General features: G+C 41.9%; 1 protein-coding gene across 1 annotated transcript in view; it reads left to right on the top strand.

Moving 5' to 3' along the window:
- LOC138247220 (uncharacterized) overlaps positions 1–17,661 on the top strand; it is a 230,892-nt gene that overhangs the window by 9,753 nt on the left and 203,478 nt on the right. Inside the window, exon 2 of the mRNA XM_069201951.1 lies at positions 15,412–15,557. Coding sequence (XP_069058052.1) covers positions 15,412–15,557 — 146 coding nt within the window. The remainder of the gene's footprint in view (positions 1–15,411; positions 15,558–17,661) is intronic.

Genomic DNA, 17,661 nt, shown 5'->3' with positions numbered 1-17,661 from the left:
TTTCCACCTGCATCTAGACGTTGTCGAGTGTCTTCTGTCACGGCCAGAACAGCAGTTTCAGTACTATGTTGTGGTCTGAAGCCCATTTAGGTGGGATGAAGTAGCTTATGTTCTTCAAGGAAGCCTGTAATTTGCTTATTGACATGTTTTTCAATTATTTTGGATGCTATAGGGGGGAGAGCAATAGATCTATAATTATTAAACAGAGATGCATCCAGCCTAGGTTTTTTCAGTAGAGGTTTGATAACAGCATGTTACCAATTCTGTGGTAACTGACTGGCTGTAAGGGAATCATTAAGAACATTGGTTACGATAGGCATTATGACATCCGCACCTAAGGCTAGTATAAATCGAGGGGCAGGGTCCAAAGGAGATCCTGATTTTATATTGCACAGGTAGTTCCCTACTAGTTCTTCAGTCAGTGGCTGAAAGACTGATAGAGTGGGTCTGAGAGGATGGAATTCATCCTGAGGTGCCAGCTTGACCGCTTGGGAGGAATTATTAGGAAAGGTTGCCTGAATGCCAAGGATTTTCTTTTGAAAGAAACACACCAGATTATTACTGTGTTCCTTAGATGCTTCCGTTAAATTAGTAGGAGATGGTTCATGAATTATTTCTTTAAAGATTAAAAAGATCTCTTTATGGGAGTTGGAGGATTGTTCTGTTCTAGAAGCGTAAAAAGTTGCCTGCACGGATTTGATTTCCATATGGTAGGATCTAATCGCTTTCCTACATTCACGTTTGGAGGCATCATCATAAGTTTTCCTCCATTTCCTTTTTAGCTGCTTAAACTCCTTTTTGTGTTCCACAGCTGGGGAAAAAACCAGGGTGATTTCTTTTGGCCAGCATTTTTAACAACAGTCTTAGTCTGTAATGTGATGTCCTGAGAGTTAGAGATCAATGTGTTGAATCTCTCTACTGAGCAATGCTCAGCGATGAAGAAGTAGTGCAAGAATGTTCTAAGGTGTCTATTCAGTCCCTACATCTCAATTTTGACCATTGGTGCAAAGTCAGCTTACTAGGCAGTTGATGTATCGGGGCAGAGGAAGTGGGGAACGTGAGCGGGATTTAAAAAGGATCAGACCAGACCAGGGGGAAATGGGGCTGAGCAGATAAAGTTAGAAGGTTACTAAATACCAAGTCAATTGTGAAACGTTTTAATCCTTGGTGATCGGTAGTAAATCGTAGTTATAAGATGTTCAAGTCCACATATAAAAAAGTATATACGAGTTACAGAAACAGTCTGAATCCTCAGAATGAACAGGTATATAAGAGAAACAAAACAGCCAACACGTGTTTCGTCCTCACAGACTTTTTCAAGGCTGAAAACAGAAACAAAAAGGGAACTCAAGATAACTAAGAAACAAGTAGCTAATGTAGTTCTGTTAGAGATCCTAATGAAAAGACTTTATCAAAAATTTGATTAAATATTGAGAAGTCCAAAATGGTAAAAGGCGCGTTCCATCAATGTAGGCGACAGGTATTCCTTATGCGTCATGATACTGTGTCCAGTGGTATATCCATAGTGAGGGACATACAATAATTGTAAGGTCTAAGTAGACCCTGCCTGTAGAACTGTGCCGCCCCGTAGACTCCGGGAGGGCAAGCGAAGAAACGTGTATGTACTCTCCCGCAGCGCCTGATAAAGCTGCCCCACTAAAACACGGCAGCTTTATCAGGCGCTGCGGGAGAGTACATACACGTTTCTTCGCTTGCCCTCCCGGAGTCTACGGGGCGGCACAGTTCTACAGGCAGGGTCTACTTAGACCTTACAATTATTGTATGTCCCTCACTATGGATATACCACTGGACACAGTATCATGACGCATAAGGAATACCTGTCCCCTACATTGATGGAACGCACCTTTTACCATTTTGGACTTCTCAATATTTAATAAAATTTTTGATAAAGTCTTTTCATTAGGATCTCTAACAGAACTACATTAGCTACTTGTTTCTTAGTTATCTTGAGTTCCCTTTTTGTGTCTGTTTTCAGCCTTGAAAAAGTCCGTGAGGACGAAACACGTGTTGGCTGTTTTGTTTCTCTTATATACCTGTTCATTCTGAGGATTCAGACTGTTTCTGTAACTCGTATATACTTTTTTATATGTGGACTTGAACATCTTACAACTACGATTTACTACCGATCACCAAGGATTAAAACGTTTCACACAAAGCTTTCCATTCTTGGACTCATGTTTTTGGAGTGCCCTGGGTGCTACTTTTCTTAGATTCTGTAATGTACAGCGCATGACATAGGTGTTTTTTACATCCACCCCTGTTTGTGTGCACCCCGAAACCCGTGGTGGTTGGGTTTCTTGCACCAGGCTGGCACCCGCCACAGGATTTATTAATGACATACTACCTTTGTTGTTATTAGTTACAGATGTGCGTCGCTAGGCATCAACCACCTCTCTTTAGTACCTTTTCAATTGTGTTACCTTTGGTATGAGTGGGGCCAACCATCAGCAGTGGATGAGCTAAGCCTGCCAGATCAATAAGAAGGGGTTTTCCAGCAGTATTATGAGCCTCTTTTATATGGATATTAAAGTTGCCCAAGATGGTGAAGTTGGGGTGCCTGCAGGCAAAATCTGATGCCAATTCTGGTAAATCCTGTGAGAACTTCCCATAAGGGCCAGGAGGATGGTATATCAGTGTTCCAGAGAAAGTGAAAGTAGCACTAATTGCTAAAGAAAATAACAGGTTTCACTGTCAGGTATAGCCAAAGTTTGAGTGAGGCAGTTCATCGAGTTTTTATAAATAATTTCAACTCCCCCACCCTTAGAATGGGGTCAGTCTAGTCGATGTATTAAGCAATCCTGGGGCAGGGCCATGGTTAAATCTGGAGAACATTTCTCAGATAACCAGGTTCCTGTTAAAAATAAAGCTTCTGAGGCATAGTCACTCAGCAGTGAGTAAATATGTAAATTGTGGGCAGTTAATGAACGACAATTAACTAGTAGAAGTTTGCTGACGCGTTCTGAGTCTTTCCTATGAAATGGTAGGAGTTTGAGCTGTGGGGACCATTGCCAATTAATATATGTGTTAATATGCAAATCAGTACTGAAAAGTGTTGACAAGGATTTATGGAGTGGTTCCTAATAGAAGTTGGTTTACTGAATATACCAGCCTTTCTGGTTCTACATAAGTAGCACTTCTGGCCCCTGGTCCCAGTCGGGCACAGACGTGCTTGCCTTTGGCACACCTTTGGCGTGCCAGCGGTGCACCCGCTGCGCACATCCGCCGCACGTCTGCCTCATTAAGCCCTTTATAATGGACCAGGGAAGCAACATGAGCAACTAGAGCGCCTTTCAAAATGGTGACTCTAGTTGGCTCCAAGTAGAGGGAATAAATGGCAGTCGCGAGGAGCAGCAGTAGATAGGAAAGTCACTGACTATCGCGCTATATCCCTTCATAGTACAATCACAGCTTAAGAAGTAGGTGAGTGAATCTCAGTCAAAGCTAAAGAGTTAAAAGTGCCTTCCGGATGCGACTGAACTTGGGCATCGCAATAGGTGAAATGAGGGTCCAATCAGTTCAAAATCAATTAAAAAGTAAATTAAAATTAGTAAGAGCGTCAGAAGTAAGCAATAAAACGCACCATGAGCCAGATAATGAGGGTACAATGTTGTGGTTAAGCCAGTAAAACATCATATAGCATAGGCCTCTACTCCCACAAAGGACAGCATATTTTGACAGACAAACGCTTGCGGTATAAGGGATATGAAAAATATGAGCATTTTTCAAAATGTTTACGAGGAGAGCAGGCAGCAGATTGGTTACAGCACTTGTGGAAACAGTCTCTTGCAACCAAGGCTGCAGTGCACATTGTGGCGGCAGGCCCCAACACGCACCACCACCAGGGCATTTAAGAATAGGACATCACCATACCGCCACTGGCACAACAAGGTTTGGCATCCTTCCAATCCAGAAGGGTGCTTCCATCAAATCCCAGGGCACGCATAGTGCATAGGCCCCACCGGGGTACCTGAACACAGACGCAGCCGCCAAAGTTCCAACCATGCATCCAGGGCAGGGCAAGATATTCCAGGGCCACCAGCAGGTCAGCCCCTCTCTCTCACCATCCTATTACCACACAATCACACCCCGCTAAGGGGTTAGTCCAGCCAACAATCCATTTTTGAAGTATTTCCTGCTATTTCCAGCCTTGGGGGACGGGTGGGTGTGATCCGTTTCTGGTGGGCATGAAGACGCACACCTCTGGAGATCAGGGGGCAAGGAAGGCAATGCCAGGGTTGTGACCCCCTATAAATATCATCTCGCAGCGCCTTCCCGGTGCCTCCCGATGTCCAACGTAGCCTCTTCATTGTTCCTGCTACTGCCGCCGGTCCTGCGTCAGGGGGGAAGAGCTCCAGCCCATGGTACAACTAAGGGTTCCCTTCCCCCGGGTACCGAGGTATAGTGTGCACACAATGTGCAACTCGCTCCCCTACAAAAGAAGATTTGTGACAACTTAAAGTATGTGGATCACCCACGCATAGCCCTTTATTACCACTGTAACGCATTAAAATTAAAACATCATATAGGATATTGACATATGCCACTTGTAATAAATCGACCCAAAGACCTCTCCCCACCAAGGGACAGCAGAATTCAACAGACAAACGATTGAGGTATCAGAGATATGAAAGATATGACTTCAAGCATTTTTCAAAGTGTTTACAAGGACAGCAGGCAGCAGATTGGTTACAGCACTCGTAGAGACAGTCTCTTGCCACTAAGGCTTGAGTGTGCATGTGCGCATTGTCCCTAACACGCATCACCACCTGAACATTTAAGCAGAGGACATCACCATAATGCCAGTGGCACAACAACTTTTGGCATCCCTCCTATCCAGAGGAGTGCTCCCATCAAATCCCAGGGCACCGCAGAGGGCATCAGCCCGGCCGGGGTACCTGAACACAGGCATAAGCCCCAAAGTTCCAACCAGGCATCTAGGACAGGGAAATATAATCCAGGGCCACCGGCAAGTCATCCCCCTCTCTCACCACCCCATTGCCCACACAATCACATGCTGCTAAGGGGTCAGTCCAGCCAAGAGTCCGTATTCAAAGTATCCCCTGCTATTTCCAGCCTAGGGCCCCGCGATAGGGTGAGGAGCTACTCGGCGAACTCGCCCTCCCCCCCAACGGCACTGGGCAAGACCAAGTATGGGCCCCAAAATGGTCTGGATGAACAACTCTTGGCCCCTGATGGACAAATGCACCCCGTTAGAAAGGAATAACTCAGATCTGGTTACCTGAATCAAGTTGTGCCGCACCGTGCCCATCAATGAACCAGCCATGATTCTTTCTATGAATGATTCAACGTTTTCACCGAATCATTGATTGCCCTGGTGGACAGCCCTCTGGACTACACCAATTGTGGGATAGTCTCTGACCACAGCATGGCTGGGTGAAGAAGAGAGCCTCCCTAAGCCCCCATCTACCCATGGACACCATGTTGTTACTCCCCGCATGAGTGACTATTATGTCGGGAGGGGGCACCCCTTCGTCCAAGGCTTCATCAAGATGGTGAAATTAATCCCTGAGCTTGAGGCCTCCAATACCCACCCAATGATGCTGGAAACCTGCCTCCCTCTGGGCCTTCTCCAGGCCAGAGCCAGTGAAATATTGAGACACTTTTCGAATGAAGGAGTGTCCACACCAACACACGTGAATTGGACCACGGCCAATGACTGAAACAAAGAGAAAAAAGAATCTAGGTCATAGAGAAGCCTAATAATGTTCGTAGAATTGTGAGTTTCACCTGCCAATCCTCTTGATCTCATCCCTTGATAGGCCCATTTGGACTTCCTCTCTTTGCTTCACCAGGAACTTTAGGATGCCCTCGGGGAGAAAATGCTCCACCATGACAGGGGAATCAAAGGAGACGTTGTATATTTGCCAAGCCAACTCATACATACGTTTGGTTTTGGGCGCCAAGGATGAGCTGATCAGATCCAAAAAACACCTCCATGCTTTAACAAAACATGAGCACATGTAGGTGTGGAGTAGCATGCGGCATGCAAGGGGTTAACTGCAGGGGGGGACAATTCCCACCAGCATGCTTATTATTATTTTTATTATTATTTTTTTTTAAAATAAAATGAATGTGGGGACTAAAAATGTGGCGCAGCAACTGGCATGCCGAGTGGGAGTCTCACATGCTGGCACAGCAGAAGGAATATGAAAGAACTGTGCCCCTTTTGTTTTTGCTCGTGTCAGGAAAGACAATGTGTATTCCAGCACCGCGCTAACAGCTACTCAGGGGGATACTTAGCAACCCCCTGTGCTTGTGCCAGGGGATGGAACTGGCTTCTTCGGACAGCAAGGGTGCTGAGGTTGAGTAGATGATGAGGAAGATGAAGAAGCAGTAACTGGGATGGGTCACTGAGAGGGTGACATTGGATTGTGTTACTTGGTTATATACATCTGAATGATTGTGTACAAGGGTATGGGGAGAGAAAATAGTCTATCAGGATAGTTTGTTTGTTGTTATGTTAACCTGAACCACTACTGCTTATTCGAATGCTGATTTTCAACACTCAAGATTGCTGTAATGTTCACGAAAAAAATGAAAAATAAAGATATGATTAAAAGGAAAAGGTTGGGAGCAAGTGTTGGCTGCAGGAGGTCGATGGAAGCTAACTGGCAGCAGGAAGACAATCTGGTGTTGAGGTTTGAGGAGCAAAACAAGACATTGTTGGGGAAGGCACCTTAGAGGCTCCACAGCTGGGGTGAGGTACTAGATGTCATTTGCCACATACAGGTCACATTCCATCTACACTGGTAAAGCAGCTTCATTTTGTCCTACTGGTGCTTGATGGATGAAGAGGTACGAAAAAGGTCAGGAGCCAATCACAACTTTAAAGAAGTAGAAGGCCAGAACGATGAAAGAGATCATTCCAGCAGTTTCAGTATCACAGTGAAAGCCAGAAGTGGAGAAACTCATGGGGGAGCAAAAATTATTGGGCTACATTAATGACCTCCATGTTGATATGGGTAAGAAAATGAGGTCTGTGGAAGAAAAATAGAAGACTTATCTACCAGGGTCTTGCATGTGGAACAGCAATCTGGTTCAGTGACTGCATCATTAAAGAAGTTGAAGGGACAAGCTAATGTGGCTTGCAAGAGATGGAGGCTTTCAAAGACTGTGCTGCGAAGTCTGGTGCAGTTGGAGAACAAGCGTTACCCGCTTCACAGTCTGAGGAGGTGGCCCCAGCTCAGACAGTTGGGTTACTTCATTTACATTGAGTTGAACTAGTTTCTTTAAATAATGATGGATGTGCAGACGAATATCCTAGGGTGTGACTTCAAACCAATGAAGGAGTCCAATGCCTCTGGGCTTCTATCAATAGTGTGAGGGGAGAGTGATCAGGCTGGAGCAGCGAGATGGTGGTCTGGACTGTGAGGATAGTCACACGTCAGCATTGCGGGTCGCAGTGTTCACCAAGAGTGTTATGCTTGTGCACCACCACCTTCTATTGTTTGCTACTTTTTGTCTAGTTTTCCTAACTGGGAAATGAACTTTGATAACAATTACACTGCACCTGTGTCAGCTGGGTATGAAAGCTTTGGTAAACCAACAATTGAAGGTGTCACACAAAGGGAAGACACATTTTGTTCTGGTATTTAGGCAGCCATAGCCTTTAAGAGTGAGGCAGAAGTAAGCATAAAGGATACACTGCCCTAATTGTCACTCCCGCTTGGGACAATGGGTGTCAGCTAAAATAACATACTTAATAAGCAGTGTTTCTTTCATACTCGTCTGTGCATGTAGATTTCACACATCTGTGTTGCAACAGCATATGGTGAGTTAATGTCAGCGTAGGTGATGTTATAATCTGGTAGGTGATGTTATAATCCGATGTTCACAGCCTTCCTACACAAATGCACAGGCTCACACATACAACTAATGGGACACAGCATACAGCAGCAAGATTGGGTGCAGTGTCACATGACAAGTTGTTAACATATTTACATGCAAAAAGTGTTTTTTGTTCATGCGAGGGTATACAGATAGGTATGTGACAGGAAGGCTATCAGACTACTGTTGAACATGTCTATATAGTGTTTGTGGTGGACAGATCTCTGACTCAGACACTGAGTTACCTTTTCATACCATTTGTAACATTAACTATCAGAAAGAGGACAGGGTAAGTACAATGGGGTATCAGGGAGTGTTCTTCTGTTGGAAGGTAGTTGAAGATTTACTAGTAGAAGTAATATTTCTACAGATTCTGCAGTATATTACTAGAACCAGAAGTTGTTTCAGTACTCGTAGGAATAGGCCAAACTAGTAGCAACAGAAGCGGTAGCCATAACAGATTTACTGTTACAAGTAGAAACGATAACAGTGGAAGAAGCCATAGCAGTAGCACAACAGTCAACAGTAGCACTTAGTGGTGGAACCTGGCGTTTGGTACCTATAGTATAATAATAATAGCCATAGCAGCAGTGCCCATAGTAGTTCTAGCATAAGCTTAGGCCATCACCAGTAGTAGTACCAGTGATAGTATGATCACTAGTAGTTTCAGTATGAATAGCAGTGTTTTTATGGAATTGTGGAACATATTGCTTATAGGTACAGTAGGACTAATAGTGATAGTTTTGGTTCTAAAGGCAGCACTGCTATTATTAGTGAAGGAGAGCTGCTTTAACATACAAACATCCCATTTTGAGCCTTATATGGAATATAGGGCCTGATTCTGACCCTGGCGGCCGGTGACCGCCAGGGTCACCGGCCACGGGAGCACCGCCGACAGACCGGCGGTGCTCCGAAGGGCATTCTGACCGCGGCGGTTCAGCCGCGGTCAGAAAGGGTAAACCGGCGGTCACCCGCCAGTTTACCGCTGCCCTTCTGAATCCTCCATGGCGGCGGAGCGCGCTCCGCCGCCATGGGGATTCAGACACCCCCTACCGCCATCCTGTTCATGGCGGGAAACCCGCCATGAACAGGATGGCGGTAGGGGGTGCCGCGGGGCCCCTGGGGGCCCCTGCAGTGCCCATGCCAATGGCATGGGCACTGCAGGGGCCCCCGTAAGAGGGCCCCGCAAAGTATTTCAGTGTCTGCTATGCAGACACTGAAATACGCGACGGGTGCCACTGCACCCGTCGCACCTTCCCACTACGCCGGCTCAATTCTGAGCCGGCGTCCTCGTGGGAAGGTTGATTTGCCCTGGGCTGGCGGGCGGCCTTTTGGCGGCCGCCCGCCAGCCCAGGGCAAATCTCAGAATCACCGCAGCGGTCTTTCGACCGCGGTGCGGTGTTCTGACGGGGTTACTTTGGCGGGCGGCGGAAAGTAAGAATGACCCCCATAATGTAATGTATTATTTTCCTTGCTTACTTTTAAAAGGGGATGATCTAGGAGTAATTGAAATTGACCCAATGTACAAATCCTCCTATCTAAGCTTAAAATAAAGAGGCATCCCGCTGAATGAGGTTTAATTGGTCCTTTGGTGGTACGCTGCTACAGCAACTTGAACACTGCACTACCTGGGTTACATCATTAATACAGTCGCGGGATGCAAGGACAATTGCTGAGGCATTCATTCCTCATATCCCTCATATCCCACTTTTGGGCTAAGGGTTTTGCCAACACATGGGATTCAACTTCCACATAACAATATTTGGGCCATTGTCAATCAAGGGCATGACCTGGAGTAAATGTGAAACTCGACCCCATTATTGTAATCAGACCAGGCTTTCTATTGCCTCTCCTAATTGCTTAATTATTTCAATTATAATTCGCTTTGTTACTAAACTTAATCTTGTAAACAGTTCCTCCCTAAAAAATAGGAAATAACCTCATCAATACACTTTATGTGCAGGCAACAGTGAGCATATGGTCCATTTTCAGCAGACCCCTATGTTTTAATCAGATTTGGCACAGGTTGTTTGCTTTTGCAGATTGTTTGCTTTTGCAGATTAGTCTGATTGTTCCTGGAATGGTCACTGATATAATTAGCAATCACACTGAAATACCCCTCAGAAGAGCGAGGAATCTGAAGGACAAGCTGGTACATAGCCATTTCAGCTTTAAAAGTGTTAGCGCGTCAGAGCCTTAATAAGTAAACTTACAAGGAGACGAGTTTAGGTTGACAGACCTTTTGACCACGTTTGGGGACTTCCCAGCACGAAATATCTTTTTGATATCACAAATAAAGAAATCAATAAACAATCAATAATAACAATCGCTAATCAATAAACATTTAATAATGCTTAATCATTGAACTCACCATAACTCCTCAGTTCACGAATAACCACACCAGTTTAGTCAAAAGTTAAGATATTTATTTCCCTATTGGTTACAATCTAACATCATGTCTGTTAATCTTATTAACAATAAACCACGCCAAACAATCCTAATTAGTAGTCAGACACGACTTTGATCAATGCATCAGTTATATTCATTCAGTATTTAGGCGCATCATTAATATGAAGCAACTTAGCAGAGTCTCATTAGTACATTGATTCAACAAAGCAAGAACTCAGTCATTTGTCTATTTGCATAGGATAACTGTGAATTCCTTAACTAACCACGAATTAGCATTAGCATGTTGGGCCTCATGCAAAACATTTTAGTAAACACAAATTTGGAAAACATCTAAACTAAGGCCTCTATCAAAATAGCAGTTGGTACCTAGAAAGAAAAGGCAACCTGACAATCACAAATTTTGCACAGGATAGTTACCAATCCAACAGATCAGCAAACAGCGTCAGTCTTTGTCCTCAGGACATCAGTCGATTCTCCATCAGCAGAGGTAGGACAGGGTAAAGTCTCAAGATAGCATAGTTCAGAAAACAAATTACTTCCCTCAGATAGAGGAGAAGTTAATATCAGACAAGAATGGGGTAGAGGATGGCTTGAAGTGGCAGGACAATTTAACTCTAAAGTATGGGTTTAAAGTGTCCGAAAAAATGGCAAATGTCATAAGTCTTATGGCAAAGGAAAAGACAAATGTCCCCGTCAAAGTGGAAGAAGGAAAAGTGGTATATTTTTCCCTTGGTTTACACTGTTAAATCAAAACTGTCTAATTGTTCTCTAATTCCTCATTGGATAAAATTTGGTGCATCGTTGTCTCTGTCCAATAATTCGGTAAGCACCTTACTAGATTTTTCCCCTGTTTGGCGTTCCCATGTCGCGGATTGGTCCATGTTATTGACGTCTTCACGGTTGGAATGTCAGGTAGAAAATGTTACACTTTTATGCTCCAGTCAGTGTCTTCATTGTCTTCTCCTAGCACGGTTAACCTTGCACCTGTTGCGAATTACACTGTTGCATCGAGCAGGAATGTCGCCTTGAGCAAGCCAGTTCTCATGAGAAAGAATTTACTACGACTACACGCATATAGCCACTGGAAAAATACAGCTTTGTGTCCTTCAGGAAAACAGCGCATTTACACGTTAGAAAAATACAATTCAATATGAGGCCAGGCAGCTAGGCCCAGACCCTCGCTAAGCTAAGGCCCTCTAATTTAATAAAGCAAAACTCTTCACATATAACTCTAATTATGATATACTAATACAAATTCAAACATTATTGCACAATAATTCAGAATTAATAAGCTTTTCATTAGTCTTTGTATACATTGGTAGGCACTCCTTGTGGACACATTTCAAACTGGTGCATTGTTTTCTATGTTAACACATTTTCTATGCAGCTTCATTACACAATATATTTGCAAGATTATGTAATTAATATTAGTTTTAATAGACACACTCCAACAAAAGAGAGAGCAGGATGACACGCCCAGGGACCTGGAAGTGAAAGCAGTGCAAAGCATGTAACATTGCAGTAAACCCCCAAGACTTCCCTACAGCCAACAAACAAAAATAGAAAATTAAGTAAAACATCACATGCAAAGGCTAATTTGTCATCTACGTAATAGAATGTCCATGGGAACTAAAATACATTGGAAGTACAATTTGTGAAATCAAAATTTGAATCCTGGAATATATTAGAGCGACAACAAATAGAGACAGAAGGAATGCAGTTGCAAAACACAGGGAATAATACCATTGAAGTGAATGGGAACAACTGAGACTTTATGCTATTGACCAGTTAGAGAAATCTGAATGAGTTGGAGACAGAATGTATCTTTAGACAAAAGCAACCATGTTACATTATGTTGTTATGCACAATAACCACAAACGTGCTAAACCAAGATGAGGAACTGTATGTTCACTAGTAGAAAAATTATAAGCAAACCAAGGAAAGAAGAACATCTAAGACTTAACTCACAAATCGTGAGTAACCACATTCAAAAACAGAAAATGACAAAATACAAACATGAACGGGCTAATGCAATGACCAACAAGAGGGCTTGTGAAAACTTCATTAAATCCACCAAAGAAAAGAAGGATAGCATCAATCATAGAAATGACGCACGCACTGCATATTGAGAGAAATGAAGTCAAAACCACACCTCGAACATGTTGATAGAAGAAATAACATGGAAATGTTCATAAAATTACCATGTGTGACAGACTACCAAAGGGTGGGAGCATGAATAATGTTCACTCATAAACTATGCATGTAGGCCCACCAGAGGGCAGCAGGCTAGAGTGAGAGGACTGAAACAGTAAATTTAATCTGAAGGTAAAAGGCAACATGTAAAAAGACTAATGAATGGAATAAAATACATCAAAGGACAGTAAATTACACTGGCAGGTGTCACATAACTTCACCAAGAGGCATACAATTGTGACATCAAAACCGTGGATATGGCATAGTAAACGAATGGAGACAATTCACTACAAGGACAAGCATGCAAGGCAAGAGCTGTTGATGAATATCTCATGTTACCAGCATGCACCTTGTGGAATAGTAAAATGAAGAGAGTTGAACACACGGAAGGGTTGTGTGAACAAAATTGCACATGTTGAAATAAGCGATGGCTTAAAGAGAATGACAATTCCATGGGGGTATTGGAAAAAGTAATAATTGAAATGGTGATTTGACCTAACTGTAGAGAATAAAGGGTGCACTGATATTGCATGATCTAATGTCCACTGGCGGGCACTTCAAGTGATTTAATTCAAAGCTAAAAGAACCAGTGACATCGACTGAAAAAAGCAACAAATATCTATCCTGCACCTGGCTCAAATAATAAATGAGCAGTGAGGAGCTTGATGTACCAACATATATCTGGTCTGTAGTTCAAAACACGGATGTGATCCACACATAAATATGAGTGGGTTTGAAAACAATTCAGCAAGTAATTGTCAAAAAATGACATAAGAACATTTAGTAACTCAGACTGTCAAGGTGGCTGTGCCTCTTATATTTTACCCAGAACATTTTTACATGGTTAAGAGTATTAATTTAAAAAAAGAAGAAAAGTGTAAATTGTGATTTTTAAATGCACAATATGATTTTGACTATTTTATACACACAGGGGGGATACATTGTAATGGCACTCTAATGAAAATGAAAAAAAAATTGGGTAATTAAAAGTGGTTTAGGACTAAAGCACAATACTAAAATGCTCTGTGATCAAGGTCATGTAGACTGAAACACGTCAGTAGCACTGGCAACCGATTTCACCTTTCTACAATAAATCAGTTAAATGCCACTGTGGAGTGAATTTTCACTTCTTCTTCCTGGGGAAGATAACTTTGAAAAAAAAGTATATATATATATATATATACATTTTTGAAGTAGTGGACATATATAGTCCACTACTCCAAAATTGCTCTAGCTCATGATGTCCAGAACATAACTGTATCACTCACCAATACCGCTTTATTCGCTGTTGCCTCCCCTCTCTTCTTTATTGTTTGAAATTGTATTGTAATAGTATTTATCTAGTGCTTACTACCCCTAACGAGGTGTTGAAGCGCTTTTCGGCGAGTAGCACGCTACTCCGGTACCCAAGAGGAATTAAAGCTAGATTAGTATAGGGAAATACGAGTTCAGTTTTAGTATTTTTATGAGATAATTTGAACAGAGGAAATGTGAGTTTACTAGTTGGATTGACTGGAGTAATGGAGGCACTGAGGGATGGAAGAATCCAGAAGTGTTAATTAGAAGTTTATAGTATTAGGATGAGACTCAGGATGAATAAAGGAGAGATGGAAGAGGGAAGAGTCTGTGGAAAGGGTTAGGGAGATCAAGATAGCAGGATGGGTTTTGGATGAGTCAAGGTAAGATAAATGAGGGAGAAGTTATAAGGGTTGTTTGGGAGATCATGGCAGTAAAGTGAGGTTTGGGTGAGCTAGATGTGGAAGAGGAGGGAAGAATTTAGGAAGGGTTATTTTGGAGATGAAAGTAGTAGAATGGGGTTGGGATGAGTCAGAGTGGGGATGGAGGATAGATGATAGAGACATGACATATGGTGATGGGTAGACAGTAAAGCTTACAAGAGAGTAAACTTACATTATGTTTATTTATTCATGATTGTATATATACATATATATACATGCATATATATATATATGTATAAATACTTTTTTACTTTAATTTACTTATTTATAATTTGAGTTTTATTTATAGATTTTATTTTATGTATTTTTATTTATACACACACATATATCTACATATATATTCACATTCATATACATATTTAATTGTGAGTAAATATACATTTGTTAAAAAGGTTTAAAGAGCAAGTGTGTAATTTATTGTTATGACATAGTAGCAATACAAATTTCCTAAAGAACTATACATATCTAGAATATACACATATTCAGATTAAAAATATTTATCAACATAGGCGCACGCAGTCCATTGCTGTTTGAATATGGTGGTTATTAAGGAAAGAGCCAACTCTTGAGTAGTCTTCTGGAGACAAGATAGTTATCCATTGATCTTATATTTAGGGGTAATGAATTCCATAGTTTGGCTGATTTAACAGAGAAGGATGTACCACCTACAGTCTTTTTCTTGTATGGTGGTGTTCTAAGGCGGGGCGCCAATCTTGAGCTGAGGTTTCTTTGTTGAATGTATTTGGTTATTTTGTTTCTGATAAAAAGTGGTCCTGTTCCATGTATAGCTTTGTGGGTGATACAAAGTAGCTTGAAGGTGGATCTTCTGGCAACAGGTAACCAGTGTAGTGCTCTCAAGGCAAGGGAGATGTGGGCTTGTGGCTTTATATGTAATAGTAGCCTGGCAGCGGAGTTTTGAATATGTTGTAATTTTTTCATAATAGATAGAGATGATCCATGGTAGAGGCCATTGGCATAATTCAGTTTGGATAGTACAAGAGAGATAATAGTCTGCACCTTGTGTGGAAATCAAAGGTGGGGGAGGATGCGTTGCAGAGTCTTCAAGGTGATGAAGCCTGTTCGTGCTAATTTGTCCATTTGGGCATTCATAGTTAACTTGGAGTCCATGGTAATTGTATCACTCTTTAAGGTCACCCATATCCAGTATAAATCCACCATGCTCCTTTTTCTTTTTTCATAGGTGTTTGCTCCTGTGTAATTATAATGATGCTTAGTCTATCCAAGACTGATTCAAATGGAACCCAAAGAGCGGAATGTGGCATGCCTGTGATTCTGCTGTGCCCGATTGCCCATGGAGCCCGCTACCTGCGCATTACATGGTACAAGGTATGAATACCAATCCTCAGTTAAAACCTCAAGTTGATCAATGATAGTCCTAAAGCCATTGTCAGACTATAATATGAAAGGATAGCTACAAGTGAGTAATTGTATAGTAAGGTTTTCTGTTTGCAAAACAGATATGCAAAACACCTTATTTTGGACCAAGATATAACCTCTGTGAGTGGAAATTCACCTTATAACGATTGATATTATTTAATGAAAGTTGCCACAATTTATTAACTTTATTGAGTTGCAATATATTGAATTTTTAATATAGTGATACCCAAATGTCATGTAAAAAATATTGTATTGTGGAATCTCTTCTCCAAGAATTTAATTTATTTGGCATTTAATATTGTTTTAAACAATATTATTTCATTTTATTTAATATTGTGCACTTAAACATAGTTGTAAAAATGATCATGTTTTGATTAATTTAACCCCTTCGCTGCCAGGCCTTTTCCCCCTCAGATGCCAAGCCTTTTTTGGCTATTTGGGGCAGGGCGCGCTTAGGCCCTATTAACTTTTTGTCCACATAAGCTACCCACGCAAAATTTGAGTCTTTTTTTCCAACATCCTAGGGATTCTAGAGGTACCCAGACTTTGTGGGTTCCCCTGCAGGAGGCCAAGAAATTAGCCAAAATACAGTGAAAATGTCATTTATTTTTTAAATGGGAAAAAAGGGCAGCAGAAGGCTTGTGGTTTTTCCCTTAAAATGGCATCAACAAAGGGTTTGTGGTGCTAAAATCACCAGCTTCCCAGCTTTCAGGAACAGGCAGACTTGAATCAGAAAACCCAATTTTTCAACACAATTTTGGCATTTTACTGTGACATACCCCATTTTTCAGATTTTGTGTGCTTTCAGCCTCCTTGTCAGTCAGTGACAGAAATGGGTGTGAAACCAATGCTGGCTCCCAGAAACCTTAACATTTCTGAAAAGTAGACAAAATTCTGAATTCAGCAATGGGTAATTTGTGTTGATCCTACAAGGGTTCCAAGAGAAAATAACAACTGAAATAAAAAAATATTGAAATTGAGGTGTAAAAAAACAGCCATTTTTCTCTATGTTTTACTCTGTAAATATTTCCTGTGATGTCAGATTTTTGAAAACAATATACTGTTAAGTCTGCTGTACTCTTCTGGTTGCGGGGATATATAGGGCTTGTAGGTTCATCAAGAACCCTAGGTACCCAGAGCCAATAAATGAGCTGCATCCTGCAGTAGGTTTTCATTCTATACCGGGTATACTGCAAATCAATTGCTGAAATATAAAGAGTGAAAAATAGGTATCAAGAAAACCTTTGTATTTCCAAAATGGGCACAAGATAAGGTCACACTCTCTTATATTTGGAAGGAGAAAATGTAGAGAAACACTTGTTTTGCTATTCTATGTTCGCCCAAGTCTCTCGATAAAAATGGTACCTAACTTGTGTGGGTAGGCCTAGCGCCTGCGACAGGAAATGCCCCAAAACACAACGTGGACACATCACATTTTCCCAAAGAAAACAGAGGTGTTTTCTGCAAAGCGCCTACCTGTGGATTTTGGCCTCTAGCTCAGCCGGCACCTAGAGAAACCTACCAGACCTGTGCATTTTTTAAAAATAGAGACCTAGGGGAATCCAAGATGGAGAGACTTGTGGGGCTCTCACCAGTTTCTGTTACCCAGAATCCTTTGCAAACCTCTAAATTTGACAAAAAAACACCTTTTCCTCACATTTTGGTGAAAGAAAGTTCTGGAATCTGAGAGGAGCCACAAATTTCCTTCCACCCAGCGTTCCCCAAAGTCTCCCGATAAAAATTATACCTCACTTGTGTGGGTAGGCCTAATGCCCGTGACAGGAAATGCCCCAAAACACAACGTGGACACATCACTTTTTCCACATAAAACAGAGCTGTTTTTTGCAAAGTGCCTACCTGTGGATTTTGGCCTCTAGCCCAGGTTGCACCTAGGGAAACCTCCCAAACCTGTGCATTTTTGAGAACTAGAGACCTAGGGAAATCCAAGATGGGGTGACTTGTGGGGCTCACACCAGTTTCTGTTACCCAGAATCCTTTGCAAACCTCTAAATTTGACTAAAAAAACACTTTTTCCCTGCATTTCAGTGACAGA

The sequence above is a fragment of the Pleurodeles waltl genome, chromosome 7, assembly GCF_031143425.1.
Source record: "Pleurodeles waltl isolate 20211129_DDA chromosome 7, aPleWal1.hap1.20221129, whole genome shotgun sequence".
NCBI classification, from domain to species: domain Eukaryota; kingdom Metazoa; phylum Chordata; class Amphibia; order Caudata; family Salamandridae; genus Pleurodeles; species Pleurodeles waltl.
This window is presented reverse-complemented; position numbering and strand designations above follow the sequence as displayed.